The 27,107-nt window shown below is 26.0% G+C and overlaps 1 protein-coding gene across 1 annotated transcript in view; it reads left to right on the forward strand.

Annotated features, from left to right (window-relative positions):
* LOC100205913 (ubiquitin-associated protein 2-like) overlaps nt 1–27,107 on the forward strand; it is a 55,821-nt gene that overhangs the window by 22,341 nt on the left and 6,373 nt on the right. Inside the window, exons 7-17 of the mRNA XM_065816764.1 lie at nt 3,748–3,906; nt 4,965–5,046; nt 6,347–6,429; nt 6,585–6,638; nt 6,809–6,870; nt 7,388–7,512; nt 16,790–17,290; nt 17,439–17,655; nt 17,910–18,335; nt 23,723–23,861; nt 25,316–25,401. Coding sequence (XP_065672836.1) covers nt 3,748–3,906; nt 4,965–5,046; nt 6,347–6,429; nt 6,585–6,638; nt 6,809–6,870; nt 7,388–7,512; nt 16,790–17,290; nt 17,439–17,655; nt 17,910–18,335; nt 23,723–23,861; nt 25,316–25,401 — 1,934 coding nt within the window. The remainder of the gene's footprint in view (nt 1–3,747; nt 3,907–4,964; nt 5,047–6,346; nt 6,430–6,584; nt 6,639–6,808; nt 6,871–7,387; nt 7,513–16,789; nt 17,291–17,438; nt 17,656–17,909; nt 18,336–23,722; nt 23,862–25,315; nt 25,402–27,107) is intronic.

The following is a 27,107-nucleotide window of genomic DNA, read 5'->3' on the forward strand; positions in this document are numbered from 1 at the left end:
AGTCTTTTTAAAATAGTAATTTTTAATCATTTTTTGCTTTGTTAGTAAGTCAAGTTTAAAAAAAAAGTGGCAATTAAATCATGGGAAGATTTAATTTAAGTTATTCATAATTTAAAGTAACATAAAAAATAATCTTTTAAAAGATTTTTAGAAAGACTTTTTATGATAAATTTAAACATTTGAAACTATTTTAAAGATAGTTTCAAACGTTTAAATTTATCATAAAAAATACATGGCTACTAAAAAAAAATTAAATATAACATTTAATTTTCACACAATGTGTTTATTTTAACCAATCATTATAATAAATTTTTGATTTTATTTAAAGCCTTTGTGTAAAATAAAAACTTTAAAAAAGATCAACGATTAAAAGTTATTTGTAACATAAAGATTTTTTTTTATTGCATTTAAGTTGTTAAAACATCAAAACAGCCGTTGTCAAGTTGTAAAGAATAGAAAAAATAAGTGTTATCAGTTACAGTGTGAAAATTTAAGCCTATCTAAAAAAACATGCAATATTAAATTAGAACTATTTAGTTAAAAAATGCAAAAATCTGTGATGAAATATTTTGAATAACTAACGTTAAAATAAACTGAATAACATAACCAAGATTTCGATTGCATAACTTGGTTCTGTAAAACTGTAAAAAATTAGATTTAGAAAATTTTTTTTTTATTCGGACATTTCGTCCGGGACTTTATTAAAAAACTAAATTGAGCCTTGTATATAAATATATATATATATATATATATATATATATATATATATATATATATATATATATATATATATATATATATATATATATATATATATATATATATATATATATATATATATATATATAGACACACGCGCACACACATGCACAAACCAGGGTTGGCAAAAACCCAACCCAACTGGGTTTTTGGGTGGGTTATTGGGTTTTTAGGTTTTTACTAAAGTTCGGTATAAATCTTTAGTAACAAAGTTTAAGTTATTTAAAAGCTATTTTTTATTTTTTAAAGTTATATTGTCTTATACAAAAGCTTAATTAATAATCAGATGCATTTTTTTTTAATATAAAGCTATTTTTAAATTGAGTTATCTTTCTAGTTAAATTTAAAATATAGGTAGATTATAGGTCTTCATTTGACATTAATATGTCAAAGTATCAATCAGAGGGAAGAAATTAGGCTAGTGGGTGGAATGAACTGGTCATATTAAGTGATCAACCAAATTGAATAATATCTAATTATTGCAAAGAAAGCATAATTAAAAAAATAGAGAGAGTTAAGATCCATTTTGATAAATCCAGAAGAAAGAAAAAAGATACGCTAATGATTCTGCAGAAGTATTTAGCAATATATCAGTTTTAGAGTCAAGGCAATCTATATCTGCAGCATCAAACAAGTCTAACTAGTCGGAAAATAATGATCCAAATTGTTTAAGCTTTTTTAGTGATTTTTCTTATTTGTCAATTGTTCATTGCACGATGCAATGGCAAACATCCATTTCTAAATTTGTTAACAACAGCAAGTAATCAAAAGAATGAACTGGATTTGCAAATTGCAAGGTTTTTTTTTCAATAAATATACCATTTAACATAGTAGAAAATCTTGACTTGACTACCGAGCTGCTTAAAATATTTAGACCTGAGTGCGAACCCCAAAATAGAAAACAGATGTCTTCAGAGCTCTTAGTAAAGGTAAATGAAGAAGTAATCAATATAATGAAAAATGATCTTGATGATAATTGTGATGTTACCCTAATTCAAGATGATTGGAGTACAGTAATGATTTCATAATTGCTCATAGTATCCAAGACGATACAAAGATGATATTTTAAAGAAGTTTTCAAAAAGTAATGGTTTCATATCATTTTCTGGCCAATTTAAAAGATCCCAAATATAACTAAAAATAATGAAGGTAACTGTAAAATTGTAAAAAAAATTAAAAACTTGTATCAGATCAAATTAAAATAAATACAGATAAAAAAATTTTTAAGTTTATTACCCTTATAACTTTACTTATTTACTTAGAAAAAACATTGGATAGAAATCAAGAAGAAGAAGCTGAGGAATGAAGTCTATCCTGAATTTATGCCAGGCTACTAAACATTTAAACTAAAAAAAAATTTGTTGCCTAAAATATTAATTCAACGATAGTGTAAAAAGCACAAAATCAGGAACAAATTGGTGGAGAATTATAGAATTAAAGGAAAGTTTTCCAAATTGCCTGCAAGTTTTGCAAGATTATAATGACAGTTGTACATTTGTCCAAATAGTCCATTAAAAGATTTTTCTCATCCTTTAGCATTATTTGGTGCAAAATTAGGAATCTTCTAGGAAGAGGAAAAGCAACAATGCTTGTACAAATTTATTTACATTAAGGTCAAGATGCACAGTTGCTGATGACTAAATTGTTAAATAACTTTGTTTTAAACCTTTAAGTTTGAATATTACTGCTTCAAATAAAATAAATTCTCATTTATGATTCACTAAACTTCTTATTTTTAGAACAATTTTTGAGCAGCATCAAATCTTGAATGTGAATGGAAATTAATTTATGAATATAATAATTATAAATAAAAAATTTAAGACCAAAAACCCATTAAGTTGGGTTTTTGGTGGGTTTTTGCTCTTGGGTTTTTGGGTGGGTTTTTGGGTTTGGGTTTTTTGGTGCCAACCCTGGCACAAACACACAGAAGAATATCATGTCATGATCGTTTAGCAGCACATGGCAACGTGTATCATAGAAGAGCGACTAAAATTTTGAAAAAAATGCCTGTTGATTGTCCGGCAAGATGACCAGACAGATTTTACTTACAAAAGAGTGTTTAATAATAAAACCGTATTTTGAACTATAAAGATTTTATTTGATTAAAAGAAACCTTTAAAAAAGCATTTAGAGTACAATATGTTTTAAAATGTATATAAATTATGCACAATGTTTAAAAATGAATAAACTATAATGCGTTGAATAATTTTACTAAATGTAATAATTTTACTAAATGTAAAGAAGCCGACTTGAATGAAATTAGTCATGTACACAATTTAAAATGTTTCAAAGTGCAATATTAAGATGTTTTTCAAAAAGTTGTTGCATTTTGAAGTTTTTTTTTCAATTCAAAATGCAAATGTATGTAAAAATGTAAGTGTTACAGTCGCAACTTGAATTACATTTTTTTCTTAATTCAAAATGAGTTTGACAATTAAAGTTTTTTTTTATTCAAAATGCTGTTGTATCATTTTTTTAAACATATTAGTTGCATTTTGAATAACTTAAATAGGCACCTGAATCATTGTTAATGTTGAATTAATGATTTTCACAGAAGACGACTCAAGTAGGACATATACAATATTTCAGTCGCCTGCAGGGTGACCAGGAAAAAACCAGTGGTTCTACCCCTGATATATATATGTATATATATATATATATATATATATATATATATATATATATATATATATATATATATATGTATATATATATTTATATATATATGTATATATATATATATAAGTATATATATATATGTGTATATATATATGTATATATATATGTGTATGTATATATATATATTTATGTATATGTATATATATATGTGTGTGTGTGTAAATATTTATAAAAAAAAAAAAATATATATATATATATATATATATATATATATATATATATATATATATATATAAAGAATATTATATAAATATTTAAAATTTAAAAAATTGTTTTATTTGAGCTTTTATTTATCATAAATAATTACAGCTTGGATTACACAACCATTAATAGAAAAGCAAGGAAAAAACAATGAAACTGAAAGGTTTGATATTAAAAAAAATGAAGTAAAAACAGAAGTGAATAATTTTACAAATGAGCACGGACGTGGCAGAGGTAGAGGAAGTCGAGGAAGAGGAAACTTTAGGGGTATCACTTATTTTTAGCACTATTTTGTTATTATTGCAGTAAGTAAAATTTTTTTTTTTTAAAAAATTTGAATATAAGTAATCCAGATCTTGTCATGTCTAATTCCAACTCTAGTTAGTGGTTGCTTGCAGCCTTGTTGGAAGCAAAGGTGTTTTTAAAAAAAAAAAAATGTATTATATTTTTTTAATTGTTTAATCAGTTGAGTGTTGTGAAATTTACATCCACTTTCTATTTCGGCTCGCCTACTGATACTTGGTCTACAAAATAGTGGTGTAATTTTACTGGTAAATTTTGAAATCAAATTTACTGGTAAAATTAGCAATAAATTTTAATTTTAAAACAATTAAACTTTGAAGTTTCATAGGACTTTCTGTATTCGATTAAAATTGCATGTTTAATATTTATAAGAAAAATACTCCCTTTGGATATAGTTTTTTTTAAACTCAATTTACCAGTAATTTTAGTTAATATACAAGGTAAATTTATCGATAATTTTTCAGAATTAATTAAAAAGTAAGCTTTGACTTATTTTTTAATTAATTCTTACACAACACAACTGAAAATTAATAGTGAATGTAATAATAAGTTCTGATAAAGTAAATAACCAAATTCTTTCTAAAATATGTTTATTCAGCTATAGACAAAAATTTACAGTGTAATTTTTTTATGACAGATAAACGTAAATAGTTCAAAGTTATGACAACATAAAATAACAACAAATGTAAAATAAAAACAAACCAACAAAACAATAAACAAAACAAGGTAACATATAAATAAAATAATAAGGAAGAAAATATTGAAATAATACCATTATGTAATAATAGTAATAAATATAATGAAAATAATGAAAATAAAAAACAGACGGGTTATAGTAATGAAAAACTGAGAAAAAAATGTATGCAATAGATCATATGAGTTATTAAAAATAATTTCTAAATCTTGATATGCAACTAAATAATAGCATGTTTAATCAGGTTGATTTATTATAACCAGTAATATTTTTTTAATTTCTAAGGAGTGCAACACATTAAAAGTGACTCATTTTATAAATATTGTAGGTGGTCGTGGAGGAAGAAGTGGTGTTGGTAGAGGTAGTTTTGGCAGAGGTGGATTTGGTAGGGGTGGAATGGCATTTCAAAGGTATTTTATTTTTATTTATATTTGTTAGTTTGTTTTTATTGAAATTATCAAATAATATTGCTTATAATTGCTATAATTTTCGAATTAAGTTTTGAAATTTTAAAAATTTTTATTGTGTGTTTTCATTCAAAAAACCATGACATGCAAAAAATTAACAGTTAAAAAAAAATATTATCTGAAAAAAATTTATTTATAAGTATGTCAACCTGTTATTCAAAAGAAGCAAAATTTTATCAAAAATTCTTAAATAGTAATTATTTTATTTAAATAAAAGTATTTGATATTTTATTGCATATAATTTGTATATATTATACATACATACATACAAACATACACACATACATACATCAACCCTCGGAATTAGGGTCGGCATTCGGCAATGCTGATCTAACTGCCGATTTGAAAGTATTTAAGATCGGCAAAAAATTGCCGACCTTGTTTCTATGTTTTATGGTTAGACCTTTGTATCAAATAATTTTTGCCGACCTGATGCCGACTTCAAAAAGATTGAGGTCAGCAAATTATTGCCGACCTCATTTTTCCTAATTCCGTGAATTGATACATACATACATACATACATACATACATACATACATCAGAGTTAACTATAATTGCTTTATAACTTAACATAAAATTATAGCTTAACATTTATGTGTGTATATATATACATATACAGTGGTGTACAGTCGCGGTTGCCCAATGGCAAATACCAGAAAAAAGTTGTGCGGTACAACTAGGAACATGGTGGGGATCAAACTCAGTACTTTTTCCTTACAAAGCCAGTACTTTACCACTACAATATATGAATAGAAATGTTTATTTTATGTTGTTTGTTATTTTTCTGCTAGTAAAAAATATTTTTTTAACAAAATTTATTTTAATAAAAGCTGTTTTAAATTAAAGTTATTTTTTTCACTATTATCTCTTATAATATTTTTTAATTTATTTTTTACCTATGAAAAAAAGATATACTTTTTTCATTAATAATATTACAGCCATTTTTCAAAACGCCTTAAAGTAAAAAAAAATTAATTTGACGTTTTTACAAAATAAAATAATTTAGATGCTTACAAGCGTTATTGAATAAGTATTTTCGAAATACTATGAAAAAATTCATAAAAGTTATTAGTTTCAAAAAACATTTCACAAAAAGTTTCTTCTAATAATTTTTTTTTCTTGGAATTTTCTTGAAGTATGTAATAAACATCTTAAGGCGTTTTGAAAAACAATTGCAGAGTAGATTACATAGAAGTTGATTATTGGTAACTATTGGTTATTTTTAATTAAATTTAAACATTAGTCCATCAAGACAGAACAAACATGGGCCTGTGAAAGGAGGAAGGGCACAAAAATTGCAGAAATTCGAAAATGGAGAAAATGATGGTATTATGAAAATGTTTTTTATTTTTTTGTTTAAAAACTGCAATTAAAATTTTTTAATGATAAAAATGAAAATATTTGAACAGATTCCTATTGAAGTAAAATGCTTTTTATATTTTTATACTCTTTTTATATTCAATATGGTTATATGATTTCAGAGGAGTCATGGGAATGTGAGGCAAAACACAATGAAGACAGTGATGATAACAAAGGTTTTTTAACAAGTTTTTTTATAAAATAAAAAATTTAGTAAAAGTTTAGTAAAAATCATTTTAGAATATTTAACTTTTAAATTTGTTGTTTTAAACTTTTAAATTTGTTGTTATGCAGTTTTGTTTTGTTAAGAATTCAAAAACTTCAAGGTTTACATTTTTTCTAAAAGATTGGTTAGGGCCTACTGAAGACTTAAATCAAACTGAGTATCCAAATGAGGATTTTTCAAAGGTAATTTTTTTTTTTTAAAGGAAGAAATGGCCAAAAACTAAAAAAAATTTATTGTATGGAATATAGATTCAATTATATAATACATAATTGATATAGTTTAATAAAAGTTTTATATTTTTTAAATAAGTAAAGCCAATAATGTAGACCAATTTGTATAAATAAAAAAAAATTTATAAAATGGATAAAAAAATATACCGATTTTAAACTTTAAGAAATACATGAAGTTTGGTTAACTTTTGATTTAGTTTTTTTTAATTAACTTAATAAGTAATTTACCTAATAATACTTAAGTAATATTTACTGTACAAATATCTCTTTATTTGGTACTATGGTAATATTAGTTTACTTTGGTAAAGTATATTTCTAATTGACTTCATCAAATGCAAAACTAATTAAAGCATTGATTAGTTCCAAACATTAATCATAACAAATCATAGCAATACATAAAGCTGGGAAAATAACTTTATGGTGAACTAGGAGAAGAAACTTATGGTGAAAAATATAAAATATATTTTAGGAAGAGTCAGCCCAATTATCAGACAGTTCGCTTCCAAGTGACAATAATTGGGCACAAATGAATGGTATGGATTCTTCTATGCAATGGAATACAACAATTAATGATGGGAAATATGTTCCTGAAAAGTATTTCTTTTTATCATATTTGAGTATTATTTTTTGAGTGTTTTTTATTTTATATATATATATATATATATATATATATATATATATATATATATATATATATATATATATATATATATATATATATATATATATACACACACGCACATATGGGCAGTTACATTTTTAACTTATGTTATATGCGCAACAACTTTATTAAATATTTGCCTATTTAAACTGTAAATTAAACTTTTAGTTAATTTGTATGAAAGCTGTTAGTCTAAAGAATAAAAGAAAGTTTTGAGTCTGGCTTTAAAAATATATAAAAGTTTATCAGAGGTGACCAGCTAAGGAAAATAAACTTTTTTTTTTTTTGATACTATATATTTAACTTAAATTACCGAGTGGTTATTATTGTGGATTTTTTATATCTATTGTTAAGAGTTAGAGTTACATAACAAAAGAGTTGCAAATGTATTGAACTCATTCATTAAAAATAATTAACAAAGCAAATTTTAAAAAACTGGTGGTCACTCTTCCTGAGTGATTTTTCATTACATTTATGAATGTTATCAAATCAAAAACAAATTTTCCGCAAGACCAAGAGCAACTTTGAAAAATTATTTTAGTATTACAACTTTATTAATACTTATTTGAGTCATTTAAATAAGAAAATCTTTGATTTGTCAAAGTTTTTACTTACACTTCTTATGTTTATGCTGAATTCTTTAAATGCTGCAAAGTATTTGCATTTAAATCTTTTAAAAACATAAAAACTGCTATCACAGTTTAGAAGGAAGAGGGGTTTCAGGTATATGTGATTGTTTGTGTCAGGAAGGAAGGGGTTAAGAATGGACAAATATAGGGTGACATAATTGGGCACTTTATGGATGACCCCCCTTTATTACATTTACAAACGATTTGTTTTACTAAAACAAAAATAAGAAAGGTTCTAATTGATTTTTTTATATTAGAAGAATAGCAGATAAATCTTTTTTTTTTCTTTCTTTTTTTTTGTCTAAATAAAATTTTTTATATAATTCTTATTTTTCTTTATTTGTGTATATTTATATGTCAAAAAAAAAAATAAAAATACAGAAACAAATAAAAAAAAACAATATAAATAATTTTAATTAACATTTAAAAAATTTTTTTTTTTTTTCAAAGTTCTTCTAATATAAAAAGTTCCAGTTATAACCTTGTCAAACCAACGCAACGAAAAAATAATTATTTAATGATGTAATTCATTTTGTTAACGAAAAAGCACCAGAATTTTAGTAAATTCATGTAGTTTTAAAACATGTAGTTTTATGTTAAACAAATTTAAAAAAAAGTGCTTTAACTAAGCATCATTATTTAAAACTTTAAACGTAAAAACCATTTAATATTCTTTTGCATATATTATTAAAAAAATTAAGTTTTTTAACAAAATTTTAGAAAAAACAAAACTTTATCATCTTTTTGTTAACATACATTACATGAAAATTGCAGAAGTTCTTTCATTATTTTCTTTAAATATATATATTTCATAAAGTATAAAATTTGACCAGCAACAGTTTGAACATGTTAGCTTGAGCTAAATTAATTTAGATAAAGAAAATAAATTCATCGATAAAATTCCATTTTAAAATGATACTTTTTTATCATGTGACAATGAAAAAAATCGTAACTTTTGGAAGCATAAAAATGACTTAAATTAATTTTAGTACTAAAGGTATATTTTAAATAAACTTTAATGTGTCTACATCAATATTCATTTGCTAAAAGTTCACCAAAAAAAAAAAAAAAAAATCTGACTATATATGGGCAATTCTTAAAAATAAAAATCTTATTTTTATTTTTAAACATTTATGTGTGTATATATATACATTTATGTGTGTATATATTTAACATTTATGTGTGTATATATATACATATACAGTGGTGTACAGTCGCGGTTGCCCAATGGCAAATACCAGAAAAAAGTTGTGCGGTACAACTAGGAACATGGTGGGGATCAAACTCAGTACTTTTTCCTTACATATATATATATATATATATATATATATATATATATATATATATATATATATATATATATATATATATATACATATACATATATATATATATATATACATATACATATACATACATTATATATATACATATATTATATATATACATACATTATATATATATATATATTATATATATATATATATATATATATATATATATATATATTTATACATACATTATTTATATTTATATATATATATATATATACATATACATATACATACATTATATATATAAATATATTATATATATACATACATTATATATATATATATATATATATATATATATATATTTATACATACATTATTTATATTTATATATATATATATATATATATATATATATATATATATATATATATGTATATATATATATATATATATAAATTATTTATATATTGACAGGCATTATATATATATTTGAATATCTTCCCTTCCAACAAATCTTCAAGCAACCACTAATTAAAGTTGGAAGTTACTGGAAAAGAAAAGATGACGATTGTAGACCCAGATAACGATTGACAGACAACTTAAAGGATTGCAAATTATATGATTCAGGAAAGCAAGATGAAGGAAGCGAATTCCAAAGAACTGATCTTCAAGGGAAAAAACTAGTTGAATAAGAGTTTTTGGAGCACTTAGGAACAGTCACAGAAAAAGGATGAGACTTAATTGAATGATGAGTAATGTGAGAATGAATTTTAGTAGATGGCACAAGAGGCGCTAGCTCTTTAGAGCAGTGCCCATTATAGTATTTGTAGAAAAAAAAATTGAAGCAACATTACGACGATGTGATAATGGTTGGAGGTTGCCTGCAAGAGCAGGTCCAACTGTGTTTACAATGCGTTTTTGCACCTTGTCTAAAAAAGAAAGGGCATCATTAGAAGATCCGCCCCAGATATGGTAACAGTATTCCATGCAAGGCCGGATTTGAGATTTATGGAGATGGAGAATAGAATCTGAAGTAAGAAAGTGTTGAGCTCGATAAGGATAGGACTTTAACGAACCCCTGAAGTTACAGAATAAGAAGAAGAGTACTGTCCATCAAGGATAACTTTTATACTACTATTGGAAAGGAAGGATTCAATAATCTTAAATATGTTGCCAGATACAACATAAGAAGAATACTTATAAAGATGACCAGCATGCCAAACTTTATCAAAACCGCTCCACCTTTATCTAATGCAAGATAAATTCTATCAGTTATTACTGTTAGCAAATCAGCTGTAGAACAAAAAGATCGAAATCCATATTGATGGTCAGAAAGTAAGTTATAAGAATAAAGATGAGAAATTAAGTGTTTGTTAATTAAAGATTCAAAAACTTTGCTTATGATAGGAAGAAGACTAATGGGGCGGTAGTTAGACCAATCAGATCGGTCTCCAGAATTTTTTAAAATAGGGATAACAGATACCGCTTTCCAGCAGGCTTGAAAACAAGACTCTGATAAGCATTTGTTGAATAGTTTTGAAAGTATAGACGACAACTCCAGAGAACGCTTCTGCAAGACAATAACAAGTATGTTGTCTAGGCCACAAGCTGTAGAAGAGTCTAAGCAGGAAATCACTTTAGATACAGAAGCTGGAGTGATCCAAATGTCAAGCGATGGATCAACCTGTTTGCTGGCAATATCAGGTAGAACGCAACTAGTGGAATCAAGAGATGATATTGATGAAAAGTTCTAGCAAACAATTGGTGGAATTATAGATTTGCCTTTATTATTAATACTATTAAAGATTCTCCAGAAGTCACAGGAGCCTAATTTTTGTGATGAAATATGAGATTTCATGACTTGAGAATAGCGGGCTTTACCAGTAGTAAACAGACAACTGCTTTCTGGAGAATTGTTTTGCTGATAGATATGGAAGTAACGGTTTCGATTAGCAATCTCAGCAGCAAAATGTGAGAAAAACCATGGAGGAGAGTGAGGCTTGACCTGGAATTGTCAAGAGGGAACAAAAGATTTGATGCCAGCCTGAATCTACATAGTTATGTAAGAAGCACATTTGTCGACAGGAAGGCGAAAGATTTTTACCCAAGGGCCATCACGAAGAAAATCACAGAAAGAGTCCCAGTCAGCTTTAAGGTAGTTGTAAGAGGTACGATGATAGAGGGATTCAGATGTTGAAGAAGAATAAGATATTAGTTTTAGAGAGATCAAACTGTGATCAGAAGCACCTAAGCGTGAATGTGGAGAAACTAAGATCAGAAACAAGACATAAGCTGAGTAGAGAAGATAAATGATTCGGGTTGTCTGGAAAGCGAGTTGGAAAGTTGACTATTTGAGGTAGGGATTGAGAAAGGCAAAAGTTATGGGCTTTAATGCCTGCAGAGTCACTAATACTAGAGCCATGTTATTCAGTGTAATGAGCATTAAAGTCACCAACAACAACAATACAGGCTGATGAATAAAGAGAGAGGGCTTGGTCAATATGATCACAAATAACATCAAAAAGAGTGCAGTCTTGAGATGAAGGAAAGCAATATAGAACAAAGAGAAAGGCAATAGAGTGAAGTGGTGCTAAACGAAAGCACATGAAAGAATTGTCTGTGGATTTAAACCTAGTTTCATGACAAATGGGTGAATTCTTACGAATGTAAATGCCCAGGCCAAGCATGTGACTATTGGAGTCCTTACAAATTAAAGGAAGATAACCATCAACACTAAGATCACAAGATGAGACAGCTGAACTCAAATTAGTCTCACAAAGAGCAATTAGGTCTGGTGAACTTTGCAAGAGATAAGACTTAACAGAAGAAAAGTTACTTCGAAGACCACAAATATTAGTGAATGATAGGTTTAGAGAACTGGTGATGATGCTCGTTTTTTGTTTTTTATAGTTTTTGGTGCTTTATTTATTTTTAAATTTGTTAAAGAACTTGACTCTAAGCATAGATAGTACTCAGAATACTGTTTAATAGCCCAAGCAATTGCCACATAACTATTAATAAACATAAAGCTGTAACAAAGGGCTCCAAATGTGGCCTCGGCAATGCACACCAAAAGTACAAACAGGGACACTATTGATGTGCAACATGGCACTGTTAATACTTTGATACTTTTCAGCTGTTGATGGAATCAGCCTCTCTGAGAGCTACCACAGAGTTCGGGAAACCTGACTACCAGCCGGCCTCAGAACCATAAAACTGAGTTTTAGAGCTTTACCCTTATTAGGATATAATACAATCAGTTGCCTAGTCATAAAAACAGTGACACAAGCAAAACCTATGAAAACTGCATTGAGTCAAGAAGATCCAGCATTCATCATCCTAAACTGCAAACAATGTATTAAAAATACATTTGCGCCAGTCTAATAGATGAAGAAGGGGTGCAAGGCTGGTCAACAGATAGAATCTGTTTACCCTAAAAGTCTTTGCCTAGGAGGCCTTTTACAAGACAGTAGCGGGATGCATTTAACATCTGCCCAAGATAAGTATTTTTATTGAGACACCATCTCTAGCCTTTACTCAACTAAGAGCCCCAAGGCATGGGGTGTTTTGAGTCGGAGTTGGTATCTCCTAGCCTTTGCCTAAAAAGGCGTATCCTACAAGGCAGCATATATATATATATTTGTATGTATATATATATATATATATATATATATATATATATATATATATATATATATATATATATATATATTTATATATATATATAGGGCTTGAAATAACCAATTTTTTCTGTCGAACAATATGTCCGATAAAAGCTCAAGTTTGCCAGACATGTCCGATAGAAATTAAAGAAGTGCGATCGAATGCCTTCCTGAACACGCATAAAATTTTTTTTTTTTACAATTTGACCACGCAATTTGTTTTGACAACTCTAGGCTTTTGAAAATATGCTGAAAATAAAAAGAAAATTTGTAAGATAAATTATCTTGCAAAAAGAAAATCTTAAAGAAAAAGTAAAAATCTTAGCTCAAAAAACTAAAATTTGAAAAGTAAAATATATTTGTTGGGTTTTTTAAAAAATATTAAACCATGTGAAATGCTTTGTAAATTATTAAATACATAAGTTATTATATAAACATCTCAAATACATAAATTATGTAATTATTAAATATATAATTAAATATGTAATAAAAAAGTATAATAAAAATACGAAATTATTAAATACATAAATTATATGTAAGTATATTAAATACATAAGTTATTAAGTTTACTTATTACTTTATCAAATAAAGTTGCAAATTAATTATGTTTACAATTAACACATTTTAGCTAAATTATCAATGAATATTATGTGTAACTACATTTATGTAATTATTTTTTTTTATAAATTTTTTCAAACATTTTTTAGGACTAATTTTAAAACACTTTTAATAGAGAAAATTTTTAAAGCGAAAAACAAACGTTACATAACAACTCAAATTTAATAGTATGATCAAAAGTACTGGTTTTTATAGTTACTGGTTTCTATAAGCATTAAAGTGACTATTATGGTAAAAGTTTCATAAAATAAATTTAAAAGGGGTTTTAGCTAAAATATTTGTTAGAAATTTATAAAAACCATTGGACAAATAATAAAATGAATACAAAGTCAGACAAAGCTAGTTTTAAAATAACGCTTATACTTTTTGGACCACATGCACTATCAAGTAATTCTTTTTTTTCAAGTTTATTTATATATGTTTTTAAAGTTGATTAAAGTACTAACAAGCTTTTATTTACTTCATTTACATTTTATTACTATATTTCTGTTTTTTGTTTTTTTTGGCTTGTAACATTTAAGTATTTTTATCCTGTTTTATCTGGCTTAACATATGTTTTATACAAATGAAGAGTGTATGGGAAAAAACGGCATAGTCACATTTAAAAAAATTTGAGAAAGGATGTATTGATCATTTATAAAAGTCTTTATTTAGCAAAAAAGTATAAAATTAGAAAAATAAAGAAATATTGATTAAGTTTACTTTATAATAAAGTTTTCTGTAATTTTTATTTAAAAAATTTTTTCCCTAACTTTATACAAAGACTTTATACAAAGACTTGAATAAATGATCATTATACACTTTTTCTAAACTTTTTAAATGTGACTTTGCCTTTTTTTTTTCCTGTGCTCTTCAAATAATATTTAAAATATATTAGTCAATATCACTAAAAGTTCTAATGATAAAGGTTTTATTTACAAGTATAAAGTATGTTCACAAATATTTTATTGAAAACTAATAAACTTAATCAATAGTTTGTTTAAAGTTGTTATAAGAAATAATATATATATATATATATATATATATATATATATATATATATATATATATATATATATATATATATATATATATATATATATATATATATATATATAGGGCTAAAAATAAGCACTTAAGAAAGGGCTCCAAATGTGGCTCAAAATAAGCACTGGACTTAAGAAATTGTTCAGTAAAAAAGGACATCTTTCAGTCATTTTGTCTGACATATTTTATGTGCATTTATTTTCTAATCATTTTAATTGTTCCAAAATTGTTAATAAATTCAGTATTGTATATAAACTTCACTTCTTTATTTTTTTATTTAATTATACCAAACCAAAACTGAAGTTGAACACACGCTATGTTAATAAAATATGTCATTTTTTGAGTTGATTCATTTTTTAAAAGACGCCAACGCATTACATTTTTTTGAATTAAAAAGCCGCATTTTTATCATTTATATTAAAACGTTGCAATGGTTTATTAATTTAAATTTATAGTTTAGTATTTATTTTATTTTTAGTCCAATGGTTTTTATAAATTTCAAACAAGTATTTTAGCTTTTAAAAACCCTTTTAAATTTATTTTATAAAAATTTACCGTAATAGTTATTTTAATGCTTATTGAAACCAGTACTTTTTATTAAACTATTAAATTTAAGTCGTTTCGTAATGTTTGTTTTCGCGCTTAAGTTTTTTGCTGTTAGAAGTCTTTATAAAATTAGTCATAGAAAAAGTTTGAAGAGATTTATAAAAAATTACATATTTATATAAATGTAGTTTTGTATAATATTCTTTGAGAATTTAAATAAAAAGGGTTTATTGTAAACAATTATAAATAATTTGATAATTTATTTAGTAAAATATTAAGTATACTTAAGTAAACTTAATAGTTTATGTATTTTATATATCTATAATAATTTACAAAGTATTTTGCATAGTATAGTAGTTTTTAAAAAACATAACAAATATATTTTCCTTTTCAAATTTTAGTTTTTTGAGCTTGTATTTTTTCTTTTTCTTAGATTTATTTTTAAGATTAATCTTACAAATTTTATTTTTATTTTCAGCGCATTTTAAAACATCTAGAGTTGTCAAAACAAATTGCGTGGTCAAGTTGTAAAAACAAAATATTTTATGCGTGATCAAGAATGGCATTTGATTGCACTTCTTTAATTTTTATCTGACTATATTTTATGTGTGTATGTATGTATGTATATATATGTATATATCTACATACATACATACATATATACATACATACATACATTCATACATACATACATACATACATACATACATATATGTATATATATATATATATATATATACATATATATATATATATATACATATATATACATAATTACATACATAATAGGGTGCCCCAAAAAAATAACCTTTAAAAAAATGTGTGCTCACACCCTCTAAATGTTTTCTATATAATGAAATAATACAAGAATTGAAAAATTTTCAAAATTAATTATGTTTTTAGGGGTAGCTCAAGTCCCTTAAGCATCAGATGGTTCCCTAATATTATTTATAAAAAAAAGTTTTTTAAAAGTATATCTGTATGGGTCTCAAAGAAACGAAGTTATATTAAAATTTCAAAAGTAATTATCATTTTATAAAAAACATTTACAAAAAAGATTTTAATGAAATTTTTTTTGTACATATTTTTATTTTTAGTTAAAAATGAAATTTTTCAGGCTGTAAAATTTAAAATAATACTTTTTTTATAAAATAATGATTATTTTAGAAATTTTAATATAATTTTGCTTTTTTTGAGATCCAACATGATATACTTTTGAAGAACCTTTTTTATGATAGTATTAAAGACCCGGCTGATGTTTAAGGGACTTGAGTTACCCTTAAAGAAAATTTTTTTTCGAAAATTTTTGAATTCCGATACTTTTTGTTGTATATATTTATAAACTTTGTAAAATTTAATGGATTGATTGATTGATGAATAATAGATTTTTATCTTATTTCTTTTTTTAAAGTTATTTTGAATTATTTGGAGATTTTTAATCATTTACTCTAGTGTTGATGCAGCCATTATTTGTTCAATTCCACCTTCATCAACATGTGGAGAAGTTACTTCATATCAACACACAAATGACTTATCTCGCTACATTACAGCTGCTGCTAGTAATCAATTTCCTTCCAGTCACCATGAAGGTAGTTTAGTTGTGACATCGTTAAACAATAGAGTTTTTTCGCAAGCTATGTCTTCGATGCCTGAATCGAATCATCGTTTACTTTCTTCTATGCCAGTTGTCACTGGTGTTACTGAAAGTCATAAGCTTGAGCAGGAACAACTGCAGTCTCCTAAACTGTCTCTATCCCATCAAACTCGGTCTCAGAAACCAAAAAAAGTTCATAAGTCTAATTTAGTTCCTTCTCAACCAGTTGTTATGCCTCGAACAACACATATGGTTGCTGACATTGAGGAGCAGCTTTTAGGATTAGAGTTTGGTAGTGGTCCAATAAGTCCTGTTCAATCCAAGATAACTGAAAAATCGCTGCTACCAGCAACTTTGAGGTTGTATTTTATTTTATCAAATGTGTTACTGTTTATGTTTTGTTAAACAAATTTAAATGAAAATAATGATTCATTGTTATTAATGAAATATAAGTGAAGTTGTTCTTAATTTAAGTATACATTTTTAATTTAACCAAACCTCTTTTAGTGCTTCTTCTACAGAAAACATTTTGATAGACAATCGGCATTCTAAAGCAGAAGTTCTTTCTTCTTCTTCACTGTTACAACAACATCGAGTTCCTTCTACTCAATTAGATCCAACTCAAATTGTTACCTCAAAAGTGGATATTCCTAAAACTCCACCTGGTTTTAAACCCTTAACTCAACAAAACTATGCAAATAGTTCACACAACTTGGCTCATATGGTTAGTCTTAAATCAAGTATTACCTGCATTTTTTTTAACTATTTTTTAAAAATATAACCATTTTAATTTTTTTTTTTTTGATGAAGTTATCATTAATAACAAAGTTCATAATTCTGCATACTTTAAAGTGGATTTTCAATTTGAGGATCAATGGGATTTGTTTTTAACAGATTCTCAGATATAGATAATGGGTTTTTTGGATAGACTCTATGATAGACAAGCAAATGACTGCACTATATTTTTTTTCTATTAAGGTTTCAGAGTCAAACTCTTTTGCAACAAGCGATTCAACGCCTTTAACAGTTTTTTCGCGCAATGGAACATTATCTTCAAATGTGGTAGATCAATATTCACTTGGACCAAACTTAAAAGGCAATGATGTGTATCAACGAGACTCTAGTTTGGCATCAAGTAAATCAATACAAGAGCAAAATGTTTTGACAGAGCAGCAGTATATAAACTATTCCAGAGAAGAAGAAAGAGAGCAGGCTTTGGCAGAAAAGAGAGCATTTGCAAAAGTTAAATCAATAACAAAGCAGAAACAACTAGAATTACAAAGAGATCAAATAATTGAGGAGTTAACACGGAAAAATCTAACAACTGAATTTTCTGATAAACACTTATCAGATCCAATAATGGCAATGAGTGACGCTTCCATTAAGAAAAATCTCCCTGGTTCTGTAAGTATTGATTTTTATTGTAATTTATGAATTTGATTTAAATGTGCATATTAGAATTAAATTTGCCAGATTTTCATTTAGTAATATTTTTTTATTAATTTTTGTCAAAGTTTTTATGCTATTTAACTTTATTATAATTTATAAAACTCATTAAGTATTTTTTAACTTTATAGAAGAAAACTTGAACAATTTTAAATTCATGAATTATGTGGTATTAGGCATGGGTATTATACTGTATAAATTAAGAAACAATACTGTTTAAAATGAGAAAGAACACTAAATTAAGGAATAATTCAATGTAAATAGACAAGTATATTATATTAAGATATAATATTGAGAAATTATGCTCCATAAATTGTGGAGTAATAATGTGTAAACTGAGAAATAATGCTGTTTAAAATGAGGATTATTACTATATAGCATTAAATTTACCTTATAAGTCATGTTTAACACATTATAGCCTTTAAAAAAAAAAAAACTTTTAACAGTCCCTGCTGTAATACTATGCAAATTGGAAGTGGTTTTTAAATGTCCCTTTTGCATTATTATGCAAATTGAAAGTAGCTTTAAATGTCCTTAAATTTCCTTCTTGTTTATCAGTAGTATATGTCTTAACATCACAAAATTTAATATTGCATAATTACTGAGATTTTGTTTCAATATTTACTAAAATAACTTTTAAACGTGTTCACTTTTATTTTAAATATGGCAAATAAGCAAGTTTTAATGCAAAAATTGTGAACAAAAAAAAAAAATATGTAAATATATACATATATATGTATTATTTATATATATATATATATATATATATATATATATATATATATATATATATATATATATATATATATATATATATACACACACACAGGGTGTTAGCCAAGAAAAAAATTAATTCAGCGCTTTTGCGAAATTGGGATTTTATGTAGGATTTGAGCAGCTGTGGCGCAAGGGTTAGAGTTCTGGCTCAGAACCTAGAGGTCTAGCTCCAGCCCAACAAGCGACATTGGTACAGAAGGAGTCGTGAACTTACTGTTAAATGCTCTCCCGCGGTGCTTTGTGATAAGAATGTAAGGACTTCTGGGAGCGCCTAAATAATTACAAAAAAAAAAATGCTTATTGCATTCTGACATTTAAAAAAGTAGATAAATTTGACATTTTTTAGATACTAATAAGTTTCAATCAAAATAAATTTTAAATGGGTTGTATTAAGTTTTAAATCGCTTCTCTTCTTTGTTTGATAAAGAGCTAAAACAACTTTTTAATGGACAATTGTTGACAAAAACACTATATGTTGGGTTGCCATTGTCCGATTTTTTGAAAGAAAAAAACACGGTAAAAAAAATTATTTTTACAGGTTTGGCACTGTATTCTTCTCCTTTAAAGCCAGATGTCTGGTAACCCTAATTATATGGAAAGTTTTTGATTATTTAAGTTTTTAAATCATTAGTATTTTAAAACTAAAAATTTTAAAATACTTAAACAAAACATAGAGTTAAATTACTTATTCAAATTGATAGCTTTTAAATTAGAAAGTTTTTGAAAGCTCGATAACTTTTAATTGAGAAACTTGGTTGGCTCGCCGATTTTTGTCGAATAGAATGTTTGTTAAAAGAATGTTTGTTGCAATTGCTACTTTAGTTAATTTAATTTTAGTAAGTAATTTAAGGCATTTAAGGGGCAGAGTGAAATTCTTTCAGGACACAAGGGCACCAACTAAATTTAATCGACATATTTAAATATCTGGTATACTAGGTATTTAAATACAAGAATATGTTTAAATACAAAAATTAATTATTTTTTTAATTTACAAAATTTACGTAACTTTTGTATTTATAAATATTGGCTAATAATTAATAATATTAATATAGTTTTTAATTACCTTCTTTAATGTTTTACACAAATATAACATATAATATCATTGCAAGTTTGATTTTTGATTTTTTTCTTGTTGCTGTTATTTTCGTTTTATTATACCTGCTAATTTATTATACCGTTTTTTGTTCTTTTAATAAAAAAAATTTATTTTTAGATTTTAAAGTATGATATTTATAAATATGCCAAGATCTTTGTAACATTCCTAACTTAAAGTAAACAGTAAAAGTGTAAATAAAGAGTTTTTGAATAATAAAATAAATTTAAAAAATAATTTTACTCTACGTTTTTAGAGTAAATTGCTGAGCTTTACTTAAATAAAATTTGAGCGATTTTGCTCAAATTTTTATTCACGTAAGCTGAACAATTACTCTAAAAACTCTGAGCAAAGCAATTGCTTTTTTTATTTACCTGGCCTAACGACAACGCTCTTTTACGCATTAAAAAAAATTGATAAACTTAACTCATTTTTTTGTTGTGCGTACTAATTGCGTTTTTTACTTGTCTCACGCGACACTTAAATCTGAGACTGATTTAATTTTTTTATATTTTACGATGACTCTATGAACTTTTGGGAATTTTAAATCAATTAGGAATACCACGATATACACGGGGCCATCAGGCTGGCTAACATCCTTATATATATAAAAATACATATGTACTAAGCACTGACGTTACCGCAACACAATTGTGAATTTTGATAGCAATTTTTAAATAAGGATTCTCTGCGATCAGTTGTGATTTATTTGTTTAGGTAATAGCTATTTTAGTTAGGTAATCACAGTACATCTTATGAAGAGGAACATGTTTGTGATCTAGATTTTTGACTAAAGTCTTGAATTCGGGAAATCTTGACAGGTGTAGAATCTACTTTGTAGATGTCGGTGCGTCAATTTCAAAACTTATTTCATCTACTAACTCACAGGATGCATTGCAACTACTTTTTTTATTTTTGTTGAAGTTTTAGTTTTTTTTTTTTTTTTGTACTTGTAAAAAGCTTTGACTCAATTGATGTTGTGTCCTTTTTTTGAACCCGCACTAAAAGGCTGATTTTGAAGTTGATGGTTGAGTAATGGAACTACTGACCTAGAAAGGTTCTTAGCATTATTTTTTCACCGTGCAAAAACATCAACATTCTTAAAGAAAACTATTTGCTATAAATCCGACAAATCGCAAAAAAATGGCAACACTATTGGTAAATTTTGTTAAAAAATCCCTAATGCGATAAATTGCAAAACGATTTTTATGGACAAAATCGCTATGCAATTTATTGCGCATCAATTTTTATCTAAAAAAGCATGATTCGATTCGATTTTTTGTATGATTCGATACGATTTTTTATTCACTTTTTATCGCATGATTGAAAAAAACCCGCCTTTGTTCTAATGTGGTAACGCCAGTGCTTAATACATACATAAATACATACATGCACACATGCATTCATACATACATGCACACATGCATGCATACATACATGCATACATACATGCACACATGCATGCATACATGCATGCATACATACATGCATCTATATATATATATATATATACAGTATTGTGAAAAAGTTAAGAACCACAAAAAAAACAAATCATAATTTATTTTTATTTTAAAAAATTTTTTTAACCGAATATATTTTTCTGGTAAAGAGAATAATAATAATAAATTTTAGAAAATAGACAAACAAAATAAAAAATAATAATAGTGATAAAAACTTTTAAACAAATATAAAAAATGTATTTAAAGTTTTATAGGTAATTTTTATTTTAAAAAAATTGTGAAAAAGTTAAGAACCACAGAATAAAAAACGATAATTTTTACCACCTAATACCGTGTAATTCTACCATGAATTTTTAAGCACTTATTTATACGATTTGGCTTTGAGTCTATTAAATTCTCTAAAATATGTTTGGGAACATTTCCAAGTATTGCTGGAAAAATATTGCGCAACTCCTCAAGGCTCCTTGGTGCTTTCTTGGCAATCTCTTTATCAAGCCAACTCCAAAGATTTTCAATGCAATTTAGATCTGGGCTATTTGGTGGCCAAGTTAGACGCTCAATATTTTTACTTTCGAACCATTCAGAGACAATTTTAGCCCTGTGACATGGTGCATTGTCTTGCTGAAAAATGAATGGAACGCTTTGCTCAAGTGCATCAATTGACGGTAACAAGTTGTTATTTAAAATATCGACATAATAAGTAGAGTTGAGTCGACCATCAAATAATTTAAACATACCGAGACCATAATATGTCATGCAGCACCATATTCCAACCGACCCGCTACCTTGTTTTGTTCTTTGAATGATACAATCGTGATTATATTTTTCTGAAGGCTGCCTGCGAATCATAATTCGGTTTTTTCGGTTATCAACCTCGATATTCATCTGATCACTGAACATTACTGTCCTCCATTTTTGTTTAGACCATTCTTTGACGCTTTGGCAAAATTCTTTTCGCTTTTTTATATGTCGTTTGGTAAGTCGCGGTTTTAGAACAGCTTTTTTCCATAACATATTGTTAGCTAATAGTTTCCTACGCACAAGTGATGCCGAGGCTTGACGTCCATTTGAAAGCTTCCATTCCCTTCTTAATTCATGCGACGGCATGGTTCGATTTTTCTTTGCCAACCTGATTAAAAGGCGATCATCATTGGGTGTCGTCAAACGCGGTCTTCCAGAACGATGGCGATCAACGAAAGATTTCGTTTCTTTGAATCTTTTGATGATTGTTAGCACCGAACTATGTGATCGCTTTACTATTCTTCCAATTTCGCAAGCGGATTTACCTTCCTGGTGAAAATGCACCACTTTTACACGTACTTCATAGGTAATAGCTTTTCTGCTCATTTTTTCAAAAGGAAAGAATTTTTTTTTGTTTGAAATTAAATACTTTTTTTAAAAGTATTTTAAAAAATTAATTATTTTCAAATGTTTTTATTGGTTCTTTAGTAATAACTCAGGTCATTAAAAGAATATTTAAAAAAAAAGGGAAAAATAAATTTAAAAAGACGTTTCCGCCGCATTTAGCACAAAAAATTCTTTGTGGTTCTTAACTTTTTCACAAAAAAAATGTTTAAAAAAATTAACACATAATATTTAATCCTTATTTTTTATAGGTTCTATTAACTAACTTTCAAAAAAAAAAAATTTTTCTTTTTTCTCATGCTATATTTAATATGTTTGAAAAAAAAAGACTATTTTATTATCTATAGAATAAAAATTAATTAAATTTATTTGAAAAAAATTTTTTTTTTTTTTAGTGGTTCTTAACTTTTTCACAATACTGTATATATATATATATATATATATAGAGAGAGAGAGAGAGAGAGAGAGAGAGAGAGAGAGAGAGAGAGAGAGAGAGAGAGAGAGAGAGAGAGAGAGAGAGAGAGAGAGAGAGAGAGAGAGAGAGAGAGAGAGAGAGAGAGACATATAAATATATACAAAATTAGACTTCATTAATTTAATGGTGTAAATACTTAATGCTTATTTTATTTATATTTTAATAATATATTTAGAATGTCAGTAGTTCAATGAAGTCAACATCAAACATAACTGGTGTTTTGCCTCAAGCTGCTTATTCCACTTCTGCTGTATCAAGTGAAATGCTTGATCTTGCTTCTGTTACAAATATCCAAACATCTTCAAAGCTTCAAGGTTCATCTTTTATTAATTTTTTTTCTTACTATATATATATATATATATATATATATATATATATATATATATATATATATATATATATATATATATATATATATATATATATTTGAAAAAAATATATATATATCGAACAGGAATAAAGGCTTTTTTTTTCAAATACTGATAAAACAAAAATCCTTATTGGATTTCAATAAAACTAAAATTCTCTATTGAATCGTACAAATTATAATTAAAATATTTAAGCAAACTAGCCTTACTTTTCTCAGATACTTCCTTTATACTTTTTATTTTAGATATTTTAAGTTTTTGTGTCAGTTTCTTATAAAACTCTTTGTATATTCATTTGTTTAAAAGTAATATTAGATTTTTGGTTTTTGGTTAGGTACACACGGTATGTTTCTCTATAGTTACAATGTCAATTTTTTGTTCATCTAAATGAACATAACAGATTTATGTAAAATGTGAGCTTACTACTCTGCCATACTTATAAAATAGACAGTAATTCCAAAATTTCTATTCTGAGATATTCTTAAAAAACAAAAAACATATATAGCCAACTAGTCAGCTTAGTACATGTCAGAAACTTTTAATATTATCAATTGAGTTTAAAAACAAGCTTTCTTGAAGTTTCGATTATTTTAAATTTTTTTTATTTAATTCGTAATTAAGCACTTACTGTCTTTTTGCTATGTACTAAAATTATTATTTGTACTGTTAGCATGTTTTAGGTAAGAAAGTAAACCAATGCGGTCTTTTTGTTTTGTACCATGAGAGAATATATGGTGATAAAGTAAATTCCAGTCCTTGGTCATTTTTTTTTTTTTTTTTTTTCACTTACTGTCTATTTTGTAAGTAGGGCAGCATTATGAAAATTAGTTTGTATTGTGGTTTCACTTTGTTTATAAATGCCAACCTCTGTAATCACCTACCACATCTCTACCTACACAATTAATAAGCATATTTTATTATAAACTCCTCAATTGAATTAAGTAGACAGTACTTTTCTTTTTCTACGATGAAGAACTTTTCACCATTAAATAGAATTTAAATTTTGTACAGTTTTGAATATTCAGCCATTTTTTTGGTGGATTTTTTTGTGCATGTTTTGGAACCAGTGACTTTATTTCTATATCAGTTTTTTGCATTTACAAAACTAGTTTTCAAAAAAATTTTATTTAATTTATGTTTGGTGTATAAAGCTGGTGTATAAAAGTTATTTTTCATATTTCTATAGCTGTTTAACAGTAACACAGGTGGACCTGATTTCTTGAATATTTAACTTCACTTGTTATTTTTATACAAATTTCAGTTTAGATGAAAGCTAAACAAGTTTAGATGATTTAGAGCAGTTTAGATGAAAGCTAAAGATTATTTTTTTATAGCTGGAAATTTATAAATTTAAATTATTAAAATTAAAATATATTTTTGAAGAGATTGTTTAACTTTAGATGAAACAGTTGTTGGTTCACATGCGCTTCATCCTCATTTAAATATATATTCTGGAGTTCAACCAGGAATGCATCCTGCCTATCAAGTTTGTGTTTTTTTATTTTATTTTTTGCAATTTTTATTTATTAACAATTATTCTTCCATCCACTTAATATTTCAATCCATTCCATTCCACTTAATATTTCAAATGATCACTTTTGGTTGTTTTTTTTTATTTCATACTGTGTTGTTATTAGTATTAATGATTATTTATCATAATTATTTATAATAATAATAAATGTCATTAATTATTATTTGTCATTATTTATCATTATTATATATAGTAATAATTAATGTCTTTAATTATTATTTGTCATTAATTATTATTTTGTCATTTTTATCATTAATATATATATGATAACAATATAATACTGTTGAAATGTAAAGACTGTTAAATTTTTTACAGACAAAATGAGAAAGTTAAATATACTCTAAAAAATGTCTGATAAGTTGATATTTTTAACTTCTATTGTTTTAATTGGTAATTTCTATTCCATATATTATACTGTTTTTTATTCTAACCAGAATTCAACAATTTGTAAAAAAAATCCTTGATGTTTTTTTGGTTAACTCTTTGGTTAATATATATTTTATCAGCAAATACACTATGTCTAAATATTTGAAGGATTGACCTTAAAACTATAAATGCTATTTACATGTTTATAAGAGATCTTATATTTATTGTTGTTTGAGATCTCATATTCCTTGTTGTTTTAAAGTCTCATTGTAGGATTAATTATGTCACTTAGGTATTGATTTTGCTACTTGTTTTTGAGTACTTTAAATATTTATATCTTTTTTCAAAACAATGAAATTATATTTGTACTATACTTGTATTAATTCTAAAGATGGACAAATTTTACTGCTGTTTTATTACTATTATATATATATTATTTATATGTGTGTATGTTATATTATTAATTTGCTTTTTCATTATCTTTTAAACTTTTTGGTATAATATGATTTTCATGTTATACCAAATTTGTAATTCGCAATATATAATGCAACTTGGGTATGTGGGATTTTTTTTTTTTACCCAAAGGCCATAGGAGCTATTACAGTTATAGGGTGTAACATTACAGCTACAGGGTGTAACTATAATGATTAAAAAAAAAGCTACTAATTTATTTTTAATCATTGTAATGACTCTTAACCTTTAAACCCCAAACCACAAGCTATAACCATTATTATCATATACACAAAGGTTTCACCATAACAACTATAAACACCATAACATAGAAACTAGGTCGGCCGACTTCAGGCACTTTTAGATTGGCAATGAAAAAAATTGCCGGCTTTAAACACTTTTAGGTCAGCATTGCCAAATGCTGATCCTTATTCCAAGGGCTGGCTATTCTACCAATATCATCATTTAAATATTTTTTAAAAAAAGAAAAGAAATATTTTTTTAAAAGTTCTTGTTTTTATTTTACTTGGTCTTTCACATTATTTCACATTCATGAAATATTTATGATTTATAATTTATTTATAAAATTTTATCATCTATTTTTTTTACATTTTTCTAAATAGAATTGCATTTTTTGTTTTGTTTTTTTGTTGTTTTTTTTTCTTTCATTAATGCAAAAGGTAAAAGTAATAATGAAACATTTACAAGTTCACACTTGGTCCAAGTTTATTTTTAAATACATTGGTGTATTTAAAAGTAATCTTGGACTAAGCACAGATCTTTGTGGTATATTGCTAAAATTGCTTATGAGGATACTCTTTCTTCAAGTACTGCCATGAGGATAC

The sequence above is a fragment of the Hydra vulgaris genome, chromosome 13, assembly GCF_038396675.1.
Source record: "Hydra vulgaris chromosome 13, alternate assembly HydraT2T_AEP".
NCBI classification, from domain to species: Eukaryota; Metazoa; Cnidaria; class Hydrozoa; order Anthoathecata; family Hydridae; genus Hydra; species Hydra vulgaris.